The 21,214-nt window shown below is 38.5% G+C and overlaps 1 protein-coding gene across 3 annotated transcripts in view; it reads right to left on the bottom strand.

Annotated features, from left to right (window-relative positions):
* Positions 1 to 21,214, bottom strand: part of DGKB (diacylglycerol kinase beta) — a 306,279-nt gene that overhangs the window by 183,551 nt on the left and 101,514 nt on the right. For all 3 annotated transcript variants that reach the window (XM_026677800.2, XM_026677801.2, XM_087946837.1), the window contains one exon: positions 15,254 to 15,414. In XM_026677800.2, coding sequence (XP_026533585.1) covers positions 15,254 to 15,414 — 161 coding nt within the window. The remainder of the gene's footprint in view (positions 1 to 15,253; positions 15,415 to 21,214) is intronic.

The following is a 21,214-nucleotide window of genomic DNA, read 5'->3' as shown; positions in this document are numbered from 1 at the left end:
TTCTGTTTTGATTCTGCCAGTTTAGAAGGAACAGGGAAATGGGTGAAAGTTCAAGATACACAGTTGTGCTTTCTCATGGGACTTTCCAAACTTTCCCATGAGACTTTCTGTGGCTGTATGATCTCATCCTAGCAAGGTAACATCTGGGACTTTCCAAGATTGTGTGTTCTCATGCTGGTGAAGTAATCTCCTGTTGAGGTCATTGTTTTCTGAATATGCATACTGTGTATATTTTGCTTGTGTTTTTTCTCAATAAATACTGCTACCTGAGTTCTCTCAGGGTTGGCATTTTTCTCAGAGACAGTTCCCTGTGTCTCATTCCAAATGTCAAACCACCATAAATGGTGACCCCGACGTGATAGCTTGGAAGGCTATACGTTTCCCGCATCCTATACTCATCGTCGCGGACGTCGACTGAGCCCTCATCTTCTTCGCTGGACGAAGATAGATTCTTTCGTGAGTATGGGGGAGATCTCTCGAAGGCTCAGAAAGAGCACATCAGGGAATTGAGAGGGATCATTGGGAATAGTTTTGGGTTTGGAATTGGCAGTAGGGGTTGTGCTGTAGGAAAGAAAGAAATTGAGGACTTACTACAGTATGTTTGGAAAAATATTAAGTCATATCCAGAGGGAGGTAGTATTAAAGTAGAGTCCTGGGAAAAGATAGGGAAATTTTTGCACGAGGAACCTCGTGCCCCTTCTTCAATTTTGTTAACCTGGAGGTGATTATGGATGCGTTAGCTACTTATGAACAACCGCTCCTATCACCCCCGAAGAAGGTTTGCCGCTTTACCATGCGGTACGTTTGTTGCCGCGACGGCACCTCCAGATAAATCTGGGGGACTGTCCGAGCTAGAAATACTTTGTCAGAGGATAAGAGTTTACCTTTAGGGTTCAGGTGGATGCAGTTACTGCAGCTATTCAAGAAGCAAAGAATAGAGGGGAATTATCAGGAGATGATTTGGTGGAGTTTGGAGTAGAAGTTCAACTTAATCCAGTGGAAATTGTCATGGATGCTGCATTAAATCCCATGGCGGGAGTGGAAGCCTTTACAGCTCAGAATTTTGAGGGAAGTTAAGCAAGCAGCAAAAGAATATGGTGTTAGAACGCCATATACTCAGGCATTGTTAGAAGCAGTTGGTTATGGAAATAAAATGATTCCGGCTGACTGGAAAGCTCTGTTGAATATGATTTTAACTCCAGCTCAATATTTGGTGTTAGATCAGAAATGGAGACAGCTGGCAGTCAGAGGGGAACAGCAAATGTTACCCCAGATCAGCTTTACGGAGCTGGTAATTTTACAACAGTGGAACAACAGAGAGATGGTATGCCTGAGGAAGGGTTCATTCTTCTCCCACAAATAATTTTTCAAGCCATAGGGTCTCTCCCTGACGGCGAAGGTGGTGAGAAGACCTTTACTAACATCAAACAAGGGAACAATGAACCCTATGAAAATTTCATTAGCAGACTGAAATTGGCTATAGAAAGACAAATTGATAATCAATTCGCCCAGAAAGAGTTGCTTTTAAGTTAGCAGTAGAACAAGCTAACACAGATTGCAAAAAGATTTTAAATCCACTGGTAGCAAGTGGAGAGCGAGAAATCGCGGATTTGATTAATGCATGTAGAAAGGTAGGGAGTCAGTCTTTTAACATGGAAACTTTAGCTCTGGCTTTACAAACAGGACATGCTCAAAAGGGGAATTGTTTCAATTGTGGGAAGCCTGGACATTTTAAAGCGCAATGTCGGGCTCCTGGAGGAGGTCAAAGTCAGCAGAATAAGAGATCAATGGGACAGGGTGTTCGTCCTAAATCAGTGTGCCAAAAATGTAAGAAAGGATACCATTGGGCATATCAAATGCTCCTACAGTTTTTACTGATGGAGGGAAAGTTTTTGGTGCTTGTGTTTGGAAAGATAAATCTGGAATTTGGCATACAAAAGTGACTTCAGAGCAGAAGTCTGCCCAGCAGGCAGAACTTGCTGCTGTAGTTTTGGCTTTTCAAAATTTTCACAATCAGGATTTTAATTTAATAGTGGATTCATTGTATGTGTATAATTTGTTACCCTTTGTAGCAGGTTCTTATTTGTCTCCTGGAATCTCACCTGATATTTTAAGATTGCTTTTGCTTTTACAAGGATGTTTGGAGCAGTGTGTGAATGTGTGTTTTGTTGCTCACATGCCACGCTCAAGACCATGTTGACAACATTAAATAAAAAAGGAGGGAAGCTCCTGGGGCTTCCGGCGATTCAAGATCAATTAAATCTAGCTTTATATACTTTAAATTTTTAAATTTGTCTGGTAACCCCTGCGGCGCTGGCCAGCAGGCATTTTTCTTCTCCTTCTACAGATGCGGTGAGACCTCGGGTGTTGGTGCGGTTCCTTCCGGATCCAGCATGGGTTCCTGCTGAGCTGATAACGTGGGGACGTGGTTATGCAGCAGTTGAACATCTTGGTCAAATTCGTTGGGTTCCTGGTCGGTGTGTTCGGCCTGATCATTCGCAGGCACCTGTGAAGGAAGTTTGAACAGCAGGATGGCGCATCTGTGGTTCCTGATCCTGTTGATTCTGCCTAATCTGTCCTGGGCTGCTCGGGTGCGGAGAGAGCAGCGACAGCATGTTCAGCGTGCGGAGATTTGGGCGATGACTTGTGGACAAATAATAATTACATTAAAGATTTGCGCACAACTGCCAAAAACTTGAACATCACCAATTGTTGGTTGTGTATGCACCTTCCTGGGAGAGTGGGAGAAGGACTAACATTGCATGGAGTGCCTTTTGAGGAAAAAGATTTAATAAAGAATGCAACCTGGAGAAAACAGTTGTCTTGTGCTACAACAGAGCAATTCCAGATGTTCAAAAAGAAAAAATGCACACATTATAATCGGAATGTGACGGCTAAGGTCAAGGTGTCTTTAAAGGGAAGGGCGTATGTATGCTTCATCCGAAATGACTCTGGAGGAACTTTCCTAGGGAATTGGTCCAGGTGTAATGTCACTTTTCAAATGCCAACCATCTGTTATAATAGCAGTGTGCAGAATTATACCTGTCTCCCTCAGTTCAATTCTCCTCAGTGCTATATGTGTCAATATCTTGAGAAGATGAAGAATGGTTCTGAGGTAGCCCGGGGGGAGCCTTGGGCTATGGGGAATGATGTGTGGTTCCTATGTGGGGAGTATGGGTATCGAGAGGTTCCTGGGAATTGGTCTGGGATATGCACATTGGGGTATGTAATACCTGTAATTTATAAACTGGATCAGTTGCCGGAAGGCAGAATCACAACAAGCGTGAGCTGGAATCAGGTCTAACCATGGGAGGTAATCTATGGACACAAATTTCTCGAGGTCTTATCCCGCCTTTGGGAATTGCTATGAACTATAGGGATATTCATATTTTAAATAATTTTACTGTTGTTATGTTTAATGATACTATAAAGAATATTAAGATGATTAATGTAGAAATGTCTGAAATTCGTAAAGTTACTTTGCAAAATCGATATGCTTTAGATATTATGTTAGCTGCTCAAGGAGGAGTTTGTGCTTTAATTCATTCGCATTGCTGTGTTTTTATACATAATTATGAGCCAAACATTACAAAGACTGTTCAGGACATGGAAGATCGTATTGCTCAGCATCAATCTGGAGCTGATGGGTTTAATGCATCATTCTGGGACAGTCTGTGGTCCTGGCTTCCTGATGGATCATGGTTTCGCTCCTTATTGCAAGGGGTTGTTATTATTATTGCTATATGTATCTTATTATGTTGTTTTATTCAATGTATTCCTAATCTATTACAAATGTGTACCTCAGTCTTCCGGCGTGTGGGATCAGGTCATGAGGAACTGTGTACTATGCCACTAAAACACCCCCTATCTTTGAATAAATAAAAAAGGAGGGAATGTGGTAATATATTTTATTAATCATTTTATCATTTTCTGTAAGGCCTTTGTATAACTAGCAGTAAGTCTAGGGAGATGTGGGCATTCTTGGTGGGGGTAGGAGTATCTTTGCTCAGAGTGCCTCATTCTGTTTTGATTCTGCCAGTTTAGAAGGAACAGGGAAATGGGTGAAAGTTCAAGATACACAGTTGTGCTTTCTCATGGGACTTTCCAAACTTTCCCATGAGACTTTCTGTGGCTGTATGATCTCATCCTAGCAAGGTAACATCTGGGACTTTCCAAGATTGTGTGTTCTCATGCTGGTGAAGTAATCTCCTGTTGAGGTCATTGTTTTCTGAATATGCATACTGTATATTTTGCTTGTGTTTTTTCTCAATAAATACTGCTACCTGAGTTCTCTCAGGGTTGGCATTTTTCTCAGAGACAGTTCCCTGTGTCTCATTCCAAATGTCAAACCACCATATCCGGTGACTGCCTGCATAGGGTAGGGCAGAGGTCCCTGAAACCTAAGGCTGGAGGCAACATGTCTGATGACTCTGGTGAGCTAGGGGGCTGACTATGGAGAACAAGGCCTAAACAAAGCCTAAGGCCAAAAAAGGAAGCAGGCACGTTGTGCTCTCCTGGCCCCCTTGGGACAAGAACCCCCAACCTCCCACCTACCTAGCTTTCGCCCCCCCCCCTGGGGAGAGTAGTGCTACTGTCAAGGAATACAAGCCCAGGTGGGAAAAACCCTAGAGGTGGGTGCATGGAAGGACTCTAATGGTGGGTGCGCACCTCCTTGATCAGCTACTGACACCCACCACCCCCTAAATACAGGATCCATCCCCCAGAGTCACTTGGAAGAGGGCTTCCCCAGAGTCACTGGGAAGGGGGGGGCAGAGAGAATTTTATTTAACAAACATGAGAGAAACGAAGAAAAGTCTCAAACAGCTCAGTGAACCAGGAAACAACGCCAGCCATGCTCAAAACCACGAAGGGGCTGCAGACCTGCAGAGCCAATGGCTGCACCAAATCCACAATGGTGAAGGGCCAGGAGCTGAATCGCAGCAGGCCCACGAAGAGCTGCACCGGCAGCAGGCACAGCCCCACCGGCGTATAGAGGAGCAGCGCCAGCAGCACCAGCAGTGGCCCGTCGCTTGGCAGCCGGTGGGAGTCGAGGAGCGCTCGGGCTGTCGGCGGCGGTGGTGGAGGCAGCAAAGCGCGGCGGACGGCCGGGACGGGGAGGTGACTGCAGCGGAGGTCGCGGGCGGCGGAGGCGGCAGCAGCGGAAGAGGCAGCAGTGGCGGAAACGGCGGCGGCTGCCAGTGGAGGCCGCGGGGCAGCGGCGGAAGAGGCCACGCGGCGGAAGGCCTCAGCAGCAGAAGAGGCAGCAGCGTCCCAGATAGAGGCGGCTGCAGCGGAGGCTGCAGTGGTGGCGGAAGAGGCCGCGCGGCGGTGGAGGGAAGAGGCCAGCGCGGCGGTGGAGGAAGATGCCGCACAGCAGCGGCAGAAGGCCTCAGTGGCAGAAGAGGCGGTGGCGTCCCAGACGGGGGCGGCTGCAGCGGAGGCAGCATGGCGGCGGAAGGCCTCAGCGGCAGAAGGCGGTGGCGTCCCAGACGGGAGCGGCTGCAGCGGAGGCCGCGGCGGCAGCAGCGGAGGCGCAGCGGCGGCGAGTGAGCCAGGAAGCAGCGGAGCCGCATGGCGGGTGCAGAGCCCGACGGAGCGGGCGGCAGCAACGGAGGCGGCAGCTCGGGAAGCGCGGCGGCGGCAGAAAGCGGTAACAGTGGCCGAGTCGGGGGCAGCAGCAGCAGAGGCCGCGCTGGCCTTCACGGGCCTTGAGGCGATCTCTGTTCCTCGGCTGAAGAGGCTTTCAGACTTCTGCGCTTTGTAGCGCCAACGGGGGTGCCTTTAGGGCGATGTCTGTTCCTCGGCTGGGGAGGCTTTCAGACTTCTGCGCTCTTGGTAGCGCCAACGGGGTGCCTTTTCGCACGGGAGGCTAGAGTGCCTTTCTCCTCCAGTCAGGAGACTTTCAGCTCGCGCCCTCAAAAGGGCGCACGCAGCAGGGCCTGTCAGGCAGTGACTTTCTCCTCAGTCAGGGAGACTTTCAGCTTGCGCCCTCAAAGGCGCATGCAACAGGGCCTGTCAGGCAGTGACTTTCTCCTCAGTCAGGAGACTTTCTCCTCAGCTGAGGAGGCTCTTTAAATTTGGCGCGCGCAGACTGTCTGCGGCTCCAGACATTCAGTGGCTTCAGCTCTATCTTCAGTGACTTAGCTCAGCTTCTTGCCTGGGTGTCTCTTCTGACATCCCATCCTCGTCGCCAGTGTTGTGTTTGGTAGACGGACACACCAGGCAAACACAGGAGCTGAAGAATAACGTTTCTTTATTTGAAGCAGTAACAGATTATCGTGGTTGCCCAGCTGGGCTGACAGCCAGCTGGCTGGAGCCGGAGCCGGTTGATGCCGTTTGACAGCTCCTTATATAGTCTGCTGTCAAATGGCACCAACCAATGGGAACAGTCGGTGGTCCCGCTCAGAATGCGGACCAGGTTGAAGACTTAGCTAGTCAGGGACACAACAATTCTAATTTTCTGAGATTGTGGATTTGGGGTTTTCATGAGCTATAAACCATAATCATCTCAATTCTGACACATCAAGCCTTGAACTATCTTGCTTTGCATGTTATGAGTCTATCTCATATATTAGGTTCACCTTTTAAGTTGCATTACTGAAATAAATGAACTTTTGCACGATATTCTAATTTTTCAAGTTTCACCTGTATAATAAAATGAAAAATGTAAGTTCTAAGAGATGTACTGTAAATGAGAATAACCTCTGTAAGTAAGTAAATAATTGTGTCAGCATATTGTTTCTTGTTTATTTTTTAATAATTTGAAACCAGTTTTAATTATAAGTAATAAATTAAGTAAGAATCAGGACACTGAATATAATTGTACTTGCTTTGTTATTCAAACTGTTAAAGTACAGGCCAAACATAATCCCTTCTTTTTGAAGGAGCTAAATACATAGAATAACTCTTTTAAAATAAATTATTTTAAAAATATGCCTCAACCTAAACTTTTTCATCATCATTTCAATTAGATAACCTTTTTATGTTTAAATGCATGAAAGCATATATATTATATGTATTGTATTTAGCTTTGTTCAGGTATTTTCCCATGTCATTATAGTTGTGCTTTTAAAGTTGTAGCAACGTTTCGGCAGAATCTCATCTGGCATCATGAGGCTTCTGTATAGTGTTCGTCTGTGAGTCAGACTTTCACAGCCGTTTCTGTTTTAAATTTGGTGCTAGCCATCTGATGTGCCGGAATGGTTTTTTCTTCATCCCGATTGGTTGGGAGTCTTGGTCTGTGTTTATTGGTCTTGGAGTTTGCTGTGTTCTGCTTGATTGGTGTTTCTAATATCTTCTGTCTTTTTTGTGGCTTTTTTGTCTTGATTGGCTGGCAACATTGTGTTTCCTGTATTGGAGGCTTTTAGTGCGGCTTGGACAGCTATCATTTATTAGGAAGCTAGGTTTCATCTGGGTGCCTGGTTGGGGTGTGTTTGAGCTGGAGGTATCAGGGGCGTCTGTTTATGCCCAGCTGTTTGCCTGGCTTGTGGTGTGGAGATTTTTTTTGTTTGAGAGAGCAGGCTTCCAGATAATTGACAGTCTGGTGGAGTCATCTCTTCTATTCATGCTTTCAGGTCTTTTTTCAATCTCTATGGCTTCTCTGATAATTCTGTAGCTAGGGTTTTCTATAGTGGCTAGGGTTTTGGTGCCATTGAAGTTGATGCTATGACCTGTGGCTTTCATGTGTTGGACTAGAGAGGAAGTGTGTTCCAGCTTTTTTACTGCATTTTGTGTTCATCAAAGTGCTTTGCTCGCATAAGCACGAAGCCGAAAGCACCAGCCTGAAGATGGCGAGTGGGACCTCGTCGAAACATTGGCAAGATGCTCTCAATCTTACACGGGAAAAGACCTGAACATGCCAAGACTTGCATATATATATATATATATATATATATATATATATATGTTTTCTTAAGTTTTCGCTGGTACTTACATGTATGGTGTTCGGCTTGGTTCGGGTATTTTCCCACGTCATTGTAGTTCTTTTAAAGTTGTAGCAACGTTTCAGCAGAATCTCATCTGCCATCATCAGGCTTCTGTATTGTGTCCGTCTGTGGGTCAGACTTTTACAGTGGTTTCAGATTTAAATTTGGGGCAGCCTATTGCTGTGCCAGAATGGTTTTTTCTTCATCCTGATTGGTTGGGAGTCTTGGTCTGTGTTTATTGGTCTCGAGTTTGCTGTGTTCTGCTTGATGGGTGTCTCTGATATCTTCTGTCTGTTTTTTGGCTCTTTTTGTATCTTGATTGGCTGGCAGCATTGTGTTACTTTAATGGAGGTCTTTAGTGCAGCTTGGCTTCGGGTAAATGGACGGCTATCATTAGTTAGGAAGCTGGGTTTCATCTGGGTGCCTGGTTGGGGTGTGTTTGAGCTGGAGGTATCAGGGGGATCTGTTTGTGCCCAGGTGTTTGCCTGGCTTGTGGTGTGGAGATTTTTTGTTTGTGAGTGCAGGCTTCCAAATGATTGACAGCCTGGTGGAATCATCTCTTCTGTTCATGCTTTCTGGTCTTTTTCAATCTCTATGGCTTCTCTGATGACTCTGTGGCTAGGGTTTTCCATAGTGGCCAGGGTTTTGGTGCCATTGAAGTTGATGCTATGACCTGTAGCTTCCATGTGTTGGACTAGTGAGGAAGTGTGTTCCAGCTTTTTGACTGCATTTTTGTGTTCATCCAGGCGGGTACTTATTCTTCTATTGGTCTGTCCAATGTATGTGGCCGGGCATGATGCACAGGGGACTTCGTATATGCCTTGGTTTTCCAGGTCAATTTTATCTTTGGGGTTGCTAAGGATGGCTGCTATTTTTCTGTCTGTTTTGAAGGCAGTCCTGATGTGATGTCTGTGTAGTACCTTGCTAATTTTGTCTGTAGTACCTCTTATGTAGGGCAGGACAGCTGTTCCATAGGTCTGTTCATCTTCTGGGTCTCTATTATGTTTCAGTGTGTTTTTGTGGATCAAGCTGGTGATTTTGCTTTTGTGGAAGCCGTTGGCTGTCAGTACTTTAGTCAGGGTGCATAGTTCAGCCTTAATGTGTGTCTTGTCTGCCAGGCGTTTGGTTCTGGTAATTAGTGTTTTAGCCACGGAGTTTATCTGTGCTGGGTGGTGGTGGGATTGGGCGTTGAGGTAGCGGTTGGTGTGTGTTTTCTTCTGGTATATGGTGTGTCCTAGTGTGCCATCTGTTTTTTTGTAGATTAGTACATCTAGGAATGGTAGTTGTTTGTTTGTTTCTGTTTCCATGGTGAACTTGATTTTGGGGTGTGCGCTGTTTAGGTGTGTTAGGAAATTGTTTAGGTTTTCTTGTCCATGGGGCCAAATCATATATATATATATATATATATATTGACAAACATAATACAGAAGCCTGATGATGGCAGATGAGATTCTGCCGAAACGTCACTACAACTTTAAAAGCACAACTATAATGACGTGGGAAAATACCCAAACAAAGCCGAACACCGGTAGCAATAGTAATTATGACATAAATACCGTTCATGTGAAACGTATATTACATATTAACTACAATAGTTTCCCAATACATGAAAATGTACTATGAATCTCTCAAGAAACTGATATTAAACAAATGAGTTTAGTAATTAAAAATGTAATTATTTGTATTTAATTCCGGTTATAGTCTTTAAATAGCTGTATAGCATCTGGCATTAAAAACAGTACAACAGAGCTCTCAAACTCCTGGACCATGAGCTGGATGTGTCATGCGTAGGCCATGCCCATGACTAGTTTAGCAAAGGGGAAAAAAAGATCTAATGCATCACATGATATTGCCATAAGGACATGAGTTTGACACCCCTGCAGTACAAGCATAATAATATCTTACCTTACAATTGTAGAAGAGATTGTCCTAAACTCATTGGGGAACACTTATTAAAATTTGTGCCATATGCAACCTATAGTTAAATATGACATACAATTTCTGTGCTACAGGAGAGTACAGGCATCTCTAACTCCCCTTTTGCCCTTTCTTTAAATACGTGGTATTTTAATTCACAGTATAGAGAATATTATTAATATATTATTATTACAGAAGATTTTATTAGCGTAGGATTTATGAATATTGAGATGAATAGCTAATTATTACTTAGTAAATTACAAATCTCTTACACAAAAAACATTATAACTATTGAGTATTACATACGTTGATAAGTTAATTACAGAACACATAGCTGACAGTTTCATTTATCTAATTACACTATTTATTTCTGAATCTCTAGTTCTTTCTTGTTTTTTCAGTATTTATTTTTCCTTTCGGTTATGAATACATATAAGGACTCTAAGTCACTCTACAATGTTATTTTAATGAAATGTGCATTTGACCTTATGGTCTGTACAAAACATAAACTCATAAGATAAAAAACATTTCTCTTAAATCACATTTTCATCCAGAAAACAAATAAAATATTTGGAGGCATCAGTTCCCCAGCAATATCTATCATTCACTCTTGTCTATTTCATTTTCCCTATGTTCTGCCATTGGGTATGGAAAATATGCAGATATAGTTTTAGTTGAGTGTTTATTTCATGTCAATTGTCCAATTGTCCATGTTTTATTATACAAGGCAATATGAAGCATTTCAAAAGGATGGAAAAGGTGAGGTACATTTGTTAACCATTTGAAGTTTTGTAGCAAGGCTTTGGTCCAGAGCAGTTTTAAATTATCAAGGAGAAAAAAAATCTCATTTTTACAAATGAATACTGCATAAAGCAATGAGTTCGCAGGATTAAATGGCCAAATAGCAGTTATCCGTTCCCTTGGCAATGATGATTTTGAACAGCTATGTTTACCAGGTTACCATAGCAAAATAAGAATATTATAAGCTTGCCCTGGAGATCCTACTTTGTTTAATTAGTCTAACTGACATTCATAAACATAGCAAACATAAGATGACCAGACTTTCTAAAACAAAACCCATGATAAGTTAATTCATATAAATGTAAATGTTGCAATGTTTGCCAAATGCCCTGGAAAATAATATAGTAACACAATCCTACCCCCATAAGATTGGAGATTGTAAGTTCCTTCAAATAAAGCAGCTTTCAGAAATTCCAAATAGTTCATATTCCCTGTTTGTGCCAAAGGAAGTCCTGATCAAACCAAATTCATGGTTGAAAAACAAGAAGGAATTGAATTTTCTAGTTCTCAGTGGGAGAATGAAGTAAGTTTTCTCTTCTATCCCTATTTTTCATTCCAAGAACTATATCTAAACTTCATGAAAGAAAAGCCATACATTCAATTTCAAGAAACTTGAAGTCCTCATTTAGCAACCATAATTGGGATTGGCAAGTCAGTCACTAAGCGAAGCAGTTGCTAAGTGGAAGTGTGACTGTGCTCATAATCTTACTTTCCTTTACAGATGTACAAAGGTCATAAATGCAAAATGGATTGCATAGTTACTTTTTCATCCCTGTTGTAACTGTGAACAGTTGCCCCTAAACAAGGACAATATGTATCTGGTTTTTTTATCTCTTTGTTTCCATGCCAGTTTCACCTCAAGTCCTTGACTTAGGCAGACCTTCCCAAACTTTTTCTTTAATCTAAAGCTGTTTATCAGAAAGTCCTTTTAACCCAAAGTAAAGCACTTTAAGTCAATTTAAATATATCTCTTGTAATTGGATAATGGTTTGTGTTGTAGCTACCCAAACCAAAAAACAACAACAACAACACTTACCAAAATTAGGGTAATTTACCTAGGTTTGGGAAGCCCTGAGTTAAGATAGTATTAATATTCTATATCTTGTTGCTGTCATATACTGATAGCTTGGAATTTTGCCGCTGAACTGCAGCCAATCCATGCTCAAATCCCAATGGTGGGAAGGTAGGTAGAAAGGGGCAAATATGGAAGTTACTATCTTCCATCTCACACCACTTATGCGAAGGGGGAGGATGCTTCAACTGTTATCATTGTTCCTACCAGAAAAGGGTTCTGAAAACCCAAGCATCTAGGACTCTGCTACAAAACTAGACAGTTTCAACAACCTAGGCAGTGTGAAGTGAACTCAGAGGTTTTCAAAGAGATAAAAACTACACATATACTCAGTTCTATGCTACTATGCAGCAGCAGCATACTTTGAATTAGCACAAGAGAAGTAGGGGCAGGAAACAAATTTTGCAATCAGTTCCAAAAATTATGATTATAAAAACACACATTAGTGAAACCAGGGGAAAACCAGCTAATTTTTTGGAAGTGGTGTTATGATTTCTACTAGGAACAATGAGTGATTTAAGCCTTTCCATATTATAATATACCAAATTTTGTCCCTCAACACTATCATTCCCAAAATATGAATTAAAACTGGGAGCTTCCTCAACTTCAGAAAAATTGCTGGTTTTTTGTGCTTCTGATTTAGAGAAACTGCCTGGCCCTTTTCTATGAAATATGTTAAGATCTGTTGGTGTAACTATTACACTTATCTTTTTTGTAACTGCTACACAAAACAGTACATCACATAATAATACGACTGCAATATAAAAATTAAAAATGTGTGTACAAAAATAATTCTTAAAATGATAATAGACTATAAACAATATAACCATAATGAAACATTATATAATTCATGAAGATATAACAATCTCCTGATACTCAATTTCAGCTGTACAGATGATATGAATATTGAATAATGATCATACATATACATACACGCTAACTAAAGAATACAAAAAAAATACTATTATGTGTTCATATCATAAGTAATCCTCAACTTATTACCCGTTCCTTAGGAATGTTTAAAATTGTACCAGAACTCCTAAGATTTCTTACAACCTGGATTTGAAATTTCCACAGTCAGCTGCCCTGCCTTCCAATGGTCACATAATCACATTTGGGACATTCTGCAACCAGCCTGCATTTACAGCCATTTAAACTGTCATGTGGTAATAGGATCCCAATTTACTATTTGTTTCTGACAAAAAATGACCATTGCAGACAATACATTTGCTTGATGACCAATGTTTACTTAACAGCTGTGGTGTTCACTTAACAACCGCAGTCATTCACTTAATTGACACCAAAAAAATAGTCATGAAATCAGGAGCAGTAAGATGATGACTCACTTATTGAATGGCATAACTTACAACAGTCAGTATAGTATGGTATGGTATGGTATGGTAATAGTATGGTCTAGTATGGTCTAGTATGGTCTAGTCTAGTCTAGTTAGTCCTGGACTTACTATCATAATTGAGTTAAACAAAATATAAATAATTTGAATATAATTTAAGAGTAGCTAGTACAGTAAAACAATTCATCTTACTCCTCTTATTTTTTAATGCTTTTTCTGGATATCACTTTGATTTACTGCCATGTAGAAGCTACCATAAGTTACAAAACTGTATGTATCACTTGTATTGTACAAGAATGTCAAAAGAAAATCTTTATCCAGAACAAAATTAAATGTGATGTCCAGGTTTCTAGTAGTTCATATTCTTCTTTTATTCTGGAAAAATATATTAAATATAAGGAATTAAACATACTGACAGAAATTTAAAATAACTGCAGTGAAGAGAGAAAGCTTGTCACTAATCCAAAATATATTGTTATGAGAATTAAGCAGGATTTGAAGGTTTAGCCTACTATCAAGAGAGAATCTTAGTGACTGAGTAGAATTGAATGATATTAAAATACAACAATTAAAATTCCTGATTATACATTTACGTGGCAATATATTAAATGTTCTAAAACTACACTTACCTTTGTCATACATAGTTTACTGCTACATTGCAGTATAAACTTGACAGTGAACACAAGCTGATTTCTATTCCTCAGGAGTAGTAATACAAATGAGGATCTTTCTCCACATGAATCTCAGTAAGTTCTAAGGTATTTCTTTCTTTCTTTTTTTCTTTTTTTGGTAGTTCAGCATACGTATATTTTAACTGCTGTTACACTGCAAATTACAGTTTTCACAGGTCTCAAAAGAGATTCCTACATTAATGCCTTAATTTTTCCTTATCATAGTTATAAAGTTGAAAGTTACAAGGTTGCTGTATAATGAAATAATCAAAAAGATCATCAAAAAAGATGTTTCTAAACTGTCCTAGAGAACATTTATTGATCATTCTGATTTTTCTTGTTCTATTATTTACATTGTTATTTTTATTTAAACATTTATTCTATGCTAGTATTATCTATTCTGTGAGAGATAGATATGGGATGGATGGATGGTTGGATGGGTAGAGAGCGAGAGGAGAGGGAGGGAGAGGGGGAGGGGGAGGGGGGATGCAGAAGATTTGGAACTTTTTTTCATGCCAATGCATAAGGAATTGCTTCTCCTATCACTAAAAAAGTGATCAACAGGAAAATTGTACTTTTCTATTCAGAGGATGAATACCTTAAATACCTTGGATTATTAAATACTGAAGAAACGAAGGCAAACATTTTCTGTACTGTAGAAAATTGTAGATTTGTAATAATAAAGGCATGATACAAACAAACCAACAAAATATACAGTCAATATATTATTTGGATTTCCTCACTGGACTGTAATTCAACAGGTACTAGAAATTTCTGAATGACTATAATTAGCACTTTAGTACATCTTGGCAAATAATTTGTAATAAATTATTTATATATCAAAAAAGATTTGGCTGCCTTCATAGTCCTAATCCTACATTCAATATTACTTTAGAAAAAAAAAGTATTGTCGATGATGTTATAACCAGACCATTCTTGGTTCCACCTTAAATTCTTTTCCAGTCCTACCCAGAGGTCAATGGAATTGGAGCTGGGATATTTTGCATATAAAGTATGTGCTTATCATACATACATACATACAATTCTTTTTCTATGTCACCAGGAAAGTCAACAACTGGTATAGGAAAGGAATAGGTAGACTAATACATGTCATCAATCCATTACCTATCCATTAAGTACATTAACAAATGTACTTCAACAGTATTCATCTAAAAATCTGAATATTTACTAACATGACAGATAAGAGGTGTTAATGAATGATTCATCCTTGATATTTGTATAGGCACCACTAATTTAGTGCTACAGCTCTTCATACAAACCATTACAAACAGTGTGATTATATTGCCCATGCAAGAACAGGTGGAAGAGCTTGAGAAAATAATTTTACTTTGACTATGTAAATACATTTATGCAAATTGTGTCATCTACATATTCCTTTTGCTAAGAAAAAATGAATTATTTGCATTCAGCCATCCCTCATTCTGAACATCAGCTCAAAATAGTTATTTTGAATGGAAAAAAATTGAATTATATGAAAATATAAATAAATCTTACCACTCCAATTGAAAAGTAATTATTGATAATGCTGTAAGGCACGGGATCTCCTTTTTCATCTTTATCATTAGGTATGACTTCAAATTTCCACCTGTCCAGCAAGATTTCGGTACTATTCTCAATATCTTTTAAAATCGTGAGAAGATTCTCCCCTTCATATCCTTTTGGGAAAAAAATAAAGCACAGTGATTTGAAATGGCAGATTTAGGAACTAGGTCAGCACCTCACATTAATACATAAAGGATGCATTTAACCATTAGCACCTATCTGTACCCCCTGGTTCTGCTTTAATGACTTGCCACCATTTCAGCAGTGAGGGCACAGACACTGGAACTAAAAGTATGGATTTAGCATCTTCTCCCTAATTAGGTAGCTGAGTTGGGAATCAGATATTTTACTGCAAAACATAAAACAAACCACTAGCCCACCACAAATTTTTATTAATAATCACTTAGCTCCCTGTTTATTGCTGAATAATTGCAAAATAATTGTCTGCTGTCTTTAATTGCCCAATGACCAGTAGCAGTAAGTGGGTGAAGAAGTGGCAGAGGTGCTGAAGCAAGTGATATCAAAGCAAAGTTCATTAATGGCATTATGTTAAGGAATATTCCAAGATAAGGTTTCAGAAAAAGAAAACTTTAGGGACTTTGATTCAATGGATTTCTGTATATCATAACATGACTTGGATAACTTTGTCATTGCTCATAAGGTCCTACCTATCAGAACATTCATACTCAATACAAAAAGAAAGGCATAATCAATGTAATATTATAGCTGGGTTTAATTATGTTAATTTTAAAATATATGCATCAATAAAAATTGTCATAAATCTAAATTATTTGAATGTAGAAATACAACTTTTCTGGAGGAGTCATCACTGAGAAGTGTTTTGTTGGCATGTGATACAATCTGACCAATATTTATGTGACTATATACTGTATCTGTATATGATTTTGAACATGCCAGATAGCCAGCTTTCTCAGTCTTTGGGAACAGTCTTATTATTATATTCATATGGGATTGATGATTTTTTTATATATATCATGTAATCTATTATTTCTGTTTATCCTAAGTTATGAATGTCTTTAGTATTTCATTTCTGTTATACTGTTATTCTGTTATATGGGATCCTACCAACATAACAACTGGTTCGGTGGGCCCACACTGCGCACGTGTGCATATTGTTTACAAATCACTGGCTTCTGCAAACATTCATCTTCTCCTGCTGATGCTCAGCACTCAGCTGTGCCACGCAAGCAGCTGAGGTGGAAAAATCAGGGAATAAAGCACAGCCTAGAGCCCGGGCGGGCAGGTGGCCAAACAGAAGACCAGAAGATCATCGCAGCAAACTGGTTCAGTCTCAGCCTCTCTTTGGAGCTACTGGTTCAGTAGAACAGGGCAGAACTGGTAAAATCCCACCCCTGGTTATACAAAAGATACAGATAGCTTTATTCCTGCAATATTATATATTTATTTTGTGATAGCTCCTGATGTTGAAATATCAGCCACTCCTACCAGTTGGCTAGTATACAAGATTTGCAAGTTCTATGCTCCTAATGTTTTATGCCTCTCTTGATAGATATCAGCCGGCACCTCTTTGCTCATTCTTTGGCCTCTTACAATGTCTTTCTTCTATTCTTTTTGTTAATGGAAGCAGATATCTTTTGGGTGTGGAAATGCAGGAAGCCTACATACAGCCTTATAGTCCTTCTTTCTCAGAGTAATTTTAATGGTATGTATGTGAGTGTGTGTGTTTGCTTATGTATATCAACATGAATACTTATGTCTTTAAAATAAGATTCATAGATACTATGAATAGGTGTGTGAAAGAGGAAAAATATGAAGGGAGGACTAATATATGACACACACACACACACACACACACATATATATATATGTCACACACACATATATATGACACACACACATGTATATGATATTAAAGCTTCTTTAATATCATAGTAAAAATCCATTTGTAGGAAACTATTTGTGGGTTCAGCAATGATTTGTTGTAGTACTCTTTGTATTTGTATTTATAGTACTTTTGATGGAAATTGCAGAAAAAGGAAGACAAGAAAGGAGCAGGACATTTTTTCCAACATTTAAATAGCAATTACTTCTTCAGCAATGAGAGACAAATTTTCTAAGTCCTCACCAAGGAAGCATTCTGTTTTACAGAGATTTTTATTTCAACTATAATAACAACTTATCATTAAGCAAGCTTCCAGTTACATGATGCCATGAAAACACACAGCAGCAATCATACCATTATTGGACATATCCTGCCAATCTCTATCATGCTACCATTTTTATTATATTTAACAATATAGTTTCAATTGTATGTATATACACAATGGTGTGTTGGTTGAATAGTGGAGAGAAAAAAACAGACTTTGTACATTTTTTCCTATTATAAGATGCTAAATTAGAATTGCTAAGCAACATATTCAGCAGCAATGGAGTAAGTTCAGTGTATGCTAAAGGTTATTTGTTTAATAATTCATAATCCATGCAAAAAGTCTGTGTCACTGAGAAGGAAAAAACTACTTACCAGCATAAAAAAATGTTGTTATCCCTTCTGGTCTCCAATCCTATGAAAAGTTTCAGAGAAAAAAAAATCAGTCTTGTGGCATCAGCTACCAGAGGGAAGGAGGCAAAGAATGGTGAAAGAATTTTTCTAGGATTAACAGGAGGCTTGTAAAGTGATTGAGCCCTAATCCAGAATGGATAGTCCATTAAAAAAAAGAAGTTATGGAATTTCAGTAATAGCATCAGAGAACATGAGTTCTGAAAAAAACTGAATCATGTTTTATTATATGGCTCCACTTTTTTCTACTCTGCAGAAGATTCCAGACAATCAGGGATTGCAGAAAGTTCTAGAGAAGAGCTTAAGGAATACAATGAAGAATATTCTGCTGTTCGTATACCCTAGTGGTAAAATAATGTGCATTGCAAATAAATATAGTTGACTTCAGTCTAAAATGTTAAATTACATCTATATTCAAGAAGTACTTTTGTATGAATTCTATCAGATTTTTGTCATTTCTGAATAAAAAAGGTCAAGGTTTTCCTAAAGAAATCTATCCTTCTATTGAACATGTGAGCTGAAATATTTTCAGTTATAATCAATAAATCAGAAGATAGAACATTATTAAGTATTAAATATTTGTGGGCTTCTTAAATACACCTAGAAATATTTTATAGATGTAGAATGTGCACATGAAATGAGCTGCACCTTATATAAGAATAGCAGGATATCTTCTTAGAACTTTTGGAAAAGTTAAAATTTTTAATTTGAATTCTATAGAGTACAATCATTAGTTTAACTATTTTAGGCAAATGTATGCATTGAAATTCAAACATATCCCTGAAGTGAGTAGTTACAAAAATACTATTAATGAAGTGTGGGTTTTTGGCTAGTAGAAGATTTAATGTGCCATTGATCTAAGATGCAGAAAGCTAATTGCAAATTAAAAATAATTTAAGTTAATAATACAAATTTGTTTAATGTTTTATTAGTTTACTAAATTTTAATAGAAGTAATCTGAATTGGGCAGTCAATAGAAACTAAACTTCAAAAAGAAAAACATTCAAGAAAATGCCTTCAAATTAAGCAATCTAAGAAATGAAATGTTACAGATCATATAAAATTGAACTAAGTCAGAATTTAGTGCTGCCTCCTAAATGAACTCCACTTAGTAAAACAATATGTCATCATTCTAATAATTATATTCTATAACAAGCTTGGCATATGGCATTTGCAAAAATAATATCTCTTCTAAATATCCTTTATTTTACAGGAAACAATTCACAAGATGTGAGATAGATATGTAAAAATAAAAAAGATCAAAAATAGTGATTTTACTTTATTTTCAAAGATCAAGAATAATAGAGTCAAGATGTATTCTCCCAAATTTCCAGTCATATGTTATTAAGATCGATTAAGAGTCAGTAAGAATAACATTATTTTACTTGCTTTTGCTTTTTTATTATTAGAAGTTTAGAGAACTAGGATTAATTTTAATAAAACTGTACAAAATAATGTATTAATTGGAACAAAAACTTAGATGTGAGTTAGAAAGACATCTAAAAATATTTACAGGGAAAGATCCAAACATGCGTAAAGACCATGATCTTTAGCAGGCAAAAGTAAGAGATATAGAAAGTGTCAAAGAACTGCTATAACAACATAGAACTGGGAACATGGAAAAGACACTACTGCACATGTAACGAGAAGGAGAAAAAATTGATTATATAGTGAAATTGCTTTATAAGCTATGATTTATTTTTTTCTAAAGCTATTAAAAACTACTTTCAAGGTGTGGCTCATACAAAGGAATACATAATGCTAAGTATATCAAGAACAACTAGATATGTTAGATATGTCCTTATAAGAACAAAGGTGACACTGATTTCCTTTAAAAGCAGTGAAAAAAATATTAAATCTTTGTCTGTCTTGAAGGATTTCATTGTTAATCAAGATGGGACCTCAAAAACTGTGAGGGCACAGTTCAATACACAGGTCTAATTTGATATATGCCATCCTAATTGATTTTTCCAGCAGAAAAAAAGAAGCACAGTAACTCAGAATATTTACAGAATTATAAGATGAAGTAACGTAATTCTAAGTTATTTTATGTTTTATCATTTTTAAATCTCTGGATAATTTTCATAGTTTTTTATGGTTTCTTTTTAATGGACTAATGAGGTACATACTAATTTATTTTAAAAGAAAAAAGTATACAGGTTATCTTAAAGGTTAGAAGCACAAGAGAAATTAAAGGAATACATAATAAGATGTTTCAATGAGGGATCACTAAAGCGGCAATAAATTATGAATTAGAATCTTCTGCAGATAACTATAATAAAAGTCATTTTGAGACTTCACTGGCATCTTAAAGCAGCAGGTCTTACAACATCAAAGCCTCCTCTTTCCTTGGCTTATCTTTACATAACATCTTGGGCAGGTTTTCATTCTCCTTCCTTGTGAAATCTCACAAATCAAGTACTGGAACAAAAAATAGATCTGGTCTTCATATTTTGAAATATGGAGACATGGTTGCAGGAGGCTTGTTTTAAATGAAATACTTTTTTAATTTGTTCTTTGCCTCCATGGATCCTGGTAGAGAACACCATAAGACTGGCTGTCTGAAATCTACTACTGGATGGGAGAAGAAGGAAATAACTATATTTATATCTCGATACTTGCTTTGAAAGATATCCAAACATTAACAAATACCTATAAGTAAATTACATTTGAGATCAAATAGGAATAATTCGGTACATGAACAATTGCTCCTTGCCTAACCTATGGTCACAAGCCACAGTCATCCCCATCTTCAAAAAGGGAGACCCAAGCCTAGTTGAAAATTACAGGCCAATCTCCTTATGCTGCGTCACCTGTAAAGTCATGGAATCAATTATTAACCAATCCATCATCCTCCACTTAGAGACAAATAACCTACTCTCCAATAAACAATTTGGTTTCAGAAAAAAACTATCCTGTAATCTACAACTCTTACACTGCAAAAACATATGGACAACACAACTCGACCAGGGCAAAGCAATAGATGCAATCTACATAGACTTCTGTAAAGCCTTGATTCAGTGGTACACGATAAACTACTCCTAAAAATAAAACCTATGGTATCTCTGGACAACTGAATAACTGGATAGAAGCATTCCTGTCAAACAGACAACAAATGGTCAAAATCGGGAGCGTCCTATCAAATCCAGTACCTGTCAATAGTGGTGTCCCCCAAGGCAGTGTTCTGGGACCAACTCTCTTCATACTCTACATAAACGACCTCTGTGATCATATTAAGAGCAATTGCGTTCTCTTCGCTGATGACGTAAAGCTGTTCAATACCACAGACAATACTGCTACCCTACAAAAAGATCTTGACTATGTATCAGAATGGTCAAACAAATGGCAACTTCAAATCTCAACAAATAAATGCT

Source organism: Notechis scutatus, chromosome Z (assembly GCF_049901735.1).
Source record: "Notechis scutatus isolate UNSWTSFEM ecotype Mainland chromosome Z, rNotScu1.2, whole genome shotgun sequence".
In the NCBI taxonomy this organism is placed as follows: Eukaryota; Metazoa; Chordata; class Lepidosauria; order Squamata; family Elapidae; genus Notechis; species Notechis scutatus.
Note: the sequence above shows the minus strand (reverse complement) of the source record. Positions and strands in the feature narration are given on the sequence as shown.